The following is a 3,332-nucleotide window of genomic DNA, read 5'->3' as shown; positions in this document are numbered from 1 at the left end:
CTTCAGCTTCCCCTGTTGCAGCATCACCGTATTCAGGGGGCACATAGTTGTCATCATCTTCTTCTTCTTCGCTGTCTTCCATCATAACCCCTCTTTCTCCGTGCTTGGTCCAAACATTATAGTGTGGCATGAAACCCTTATAAAGAAGGTGGGCGTGAAGGGTTTTCGAGTCAGAGTAAGACCTTGTATTCCCACATATAAGGCATGGACAACACATAAAACCATTATGCTTGTTTACCTCAGCAACTGCAAGAAAATTATTCACGCCCTTAATGTACTCGGAGGTGCGTCTGTTACCGTACATCCATTGTCGGTTCATCTCTGCGTACATCATCATGAATAGATAAGTGACCAAATTAATAGAAGTTCATCATCACATTAAACCCAAAGTACATACATCGTTCTCATTGAACAACATATAGCTCTCCAGAGCATCTAATTAAACCATACATTGAAACTATGTAAAACATTTCAATGTAACAACAAATGCGATCATATCCGCAACCAAGGTAACAATTGATCCAACGGCATAATGATACCAAGCCTCAGTATGAATGGCATATTTTCTAATCTTTCTAATCTTCAAGCGCATTGCATCCATCTTGATCTTGTGATCATCGACGACATCTGCAACATGCAATTCCAATATCATCTTCTCCTCCTCAATTTTTTTCAATTTTTCCTTCAAGTGATTATTTTCTTCTTCAACTAAATTTAACCTCTCGACAATAGGGTCGGTTGGAATTTCCGGTTCACATGCCTCTAGATAAAAAAAATCTATGTCATGTTGCTCGGCATAATTGTCATAAACACTAAATGAAACTAATAGTTATAAAAGAAAATATATATACCACATCTGAATCATAGACATGACGAGGGCCGACGGAGGTGGATACCAAAACCATCACACTATATAATAACAAACAATAATAAGTAAGAAAACTACACAAATATATATATATCTAAATCCTACAAGTAAGAACTTTTTTCTTTTTGAAAGAAGATAATATCAAGAGGCTCGCCACGGTGGTGCAGGCGACGAGATCGGCGCCGGCGATCAACGGCGGTGAGGGGACAGGACGGACCGCCAAACCTAGACAAATCTCGAGAAAAATGAAGGTTGGACAAGGAGCTTCGAGAGGAGAAAGCTTAAGTGTGGCTCGGGCATTTCATCGAACACCTCATGTGCATAGGATTTGTTTTTATAATGTGAAAAGATTTTTGTTTTTATATTTGCTGAAAAAAATACACCATAAAGATAATGTGGAGTTTCAGCAAATATAAAAACAAATCTTTTCACATTATCAAGTAAAGGTGTTAACACTTAACAGTAAATACGATCTTCTCTGGAAGGAAAATCCAAATAGCCATCCAATTTTTTAGTATATGCCAAATGTTACCTGCAATTTTTTAGTTGGAAAACTTGAGCTATTTGACCTGTGAAAAAAAAAGCGAAATGTTGCATTTTATTTTATTTTTTAACCGACGAAGCACTGCTATCCCGTTTTGTCAAGCACACTTGTTAGTCTAACATGAACATAAAAGAAAGATTTTTTGAAAAAAATACTATTTATTTTGAAATTACTGTTCATCCATAAGCATATACTTCCCGGAGCCAAAACGGCCCTCCACATTCTGCATTCAATAAAAAAACTATCCATAGACCAAGCTTCTAATCCAAGAAACCCAAAGTATCATGTAGGGGTCCCGCTTAGGAAGCTCGTAAAACCAAACCGCAAACGATTTCTGGTACTTCAAATTTTTGTGCCTTTTGTTTTGTAAGTATATACTGCGGACACGACGCGAATTGAGGAGGAATGAGTTCGTAATGGAACAGGGCGGTGCAGCTGCTCGCCCGGCTCTCGCCGTCAACCCCCGTGCCGGCGCCGGCGCCGTACATCATTCAGCAGCGCCCCAACGGCCACGTACGAAGACCCTCCCACTTCCACGGCCCGCCGCGCGCTCTCCCCGACCTCCCCTGCCTTCCGTCGCAGCCCCTCGTCGGCCATCGCCGCGCGGACCCTCTCCGCCACCTTCTCCCTGCCCACCACCACCCCGCCCAGCTCCTCGCCTCCCCACACGTACCCCCTCTCCGCGCCGGCGCCGACGCCCGTGCCGGCGATGCCCACCACCAGCGCCTCGTTGTAGAACTGCTCCGCGAAAACCGGCCATGTCACCACCGGGACACCAGCCGCCGCCGCCTCGGTCACCGCGCCCCACCCGCAGTGTGTCACGAACGCGGCAACAGCCGCGTGCCTCAGCACCGCCACCTGCGGTGCCCACCCCCTGACCACCAGCCCGCGGCCACCCGCCGCGGCGTCCACGTCGGGGAGCGGCGGATCGTTCTTGTCCCCGACGACCCACACGAAGTTCGCGCCGGAGTCCGCGAGGCCCATGCCGAGCTCCGTCACCTGCTCGCGCGGGAACCGGGTGAGGCTGCCGAAGCAGACGTATACCACCGACCGCGCGGGCTTCGTGTCGAGCCAGCTCAGGATGCGTGCGGCCTCCGCGGCGGCACCAGTGTCCCCACCGCGGCCGCGCTCCCGGACGTCGTCGCCGTCACTGTTGACGAGGCAGACCGGCCCGACGGCGAACACCGGCTTCCCGGTGTCCTTCTCGTAATGCTCCATGTACCTCGCCTCGAGGTCGGCGAACGAGTTGACGACCCAGCCGGCCGTGGCGCGCTCGATGTCGAACATGCGGTTCAAGAACTCCCGCGAGTCCGCGCCGGGGAGCGTCGCCTCGGCGAGCCTCGACCTGGTGAGCCGCACCGCGTCCGGGAGGCCCGGCACGAGGAACGGCTCCGTGGGCGACGCGACCCTCTCCTGCGGGGTGTGGAGGAGCAGGGACCGCTGCACCGAGAGCGCGAAGCAGCCGGTGCCGGTGAACGCGTACCGCGGAATGCCGAGCTCGGCGGCGGCGGTGGCGGCCCACGGGAGGACGCCGTCGAACACGACGGCGTTGGCGGGGTGGCGGCGCAGGAGGTCGGCGAAGAGCGGCGCGAGGAGGTCGACGGCGACGGCGAACGGCCCCGCATCCTCACGAGTGGGGAGGTCGTCGGCGCTCTCGTGCCCGCCCGTGAGCCCCGCGGCCTCGGCGGGCAAGGGCAGCGCGTGGACGCGGATGCGGAGGCCCGCAGCGGCCGCGCGGGCCACGGGGCCGCCGAGCCTGGCGGCGTTGGCGTGCGTGAGGACGAGGGTGGCGTCGGCGCCGCGCGACGCGAAGAGGCGGGCCAGGTCGGACATCGGCAGCGCGTGGCCAGGCGTCGGGAACGGGATGAAGTACATGCGCGGCGGCGCGTCGCCCGCCGGTGATGCCGCCGACTGCCGCAT

At 54.0% G+C, this 3,332-nt stretch overlaps 1 protein-coding gene across 1 annotated transcript; it reads right to left on the bottom strand.

Annotated features, from left to right (window-relative positions):
* Positions 1-1,868: 1,868 nt before the first annotated feature.
* On the bottom strand, positions 1,869-3,332 carry LOC109757615 (UDP-glucose flavonoid 3-O-glucosyltransferase 7-like). The gene has a single exon (XM_020316439.1). The coding sequence runs from the start codon at positions 3,330-3,332 to the stop codon at positions 1,869-1,871; it is 1,464 nt and encodes a 487-aa protein (XP_020172028.1).

The sequence above is a fragment of the Aegilops tauschii genome, chromosome 4 (assembly GCF_002575655.3).
Source record: "Aegilops tauschii subsp. strangulata cultivar AL8/78 chromosome 4, Aet v6.0, whole genome shotgun sequence".
Classification (NCBI taxonomy): Eukaryota; Viridiplantae; Streptophyta; class Magnoliopsida; order Poales; family Poaceae; genus Aegilops; species Aegilops tauschii.
The sequence above is the reverse complement of the archived record's forward strand: the minus strand, read 5'-3'. Positions and strand labels throughout refer to the sequence as shown.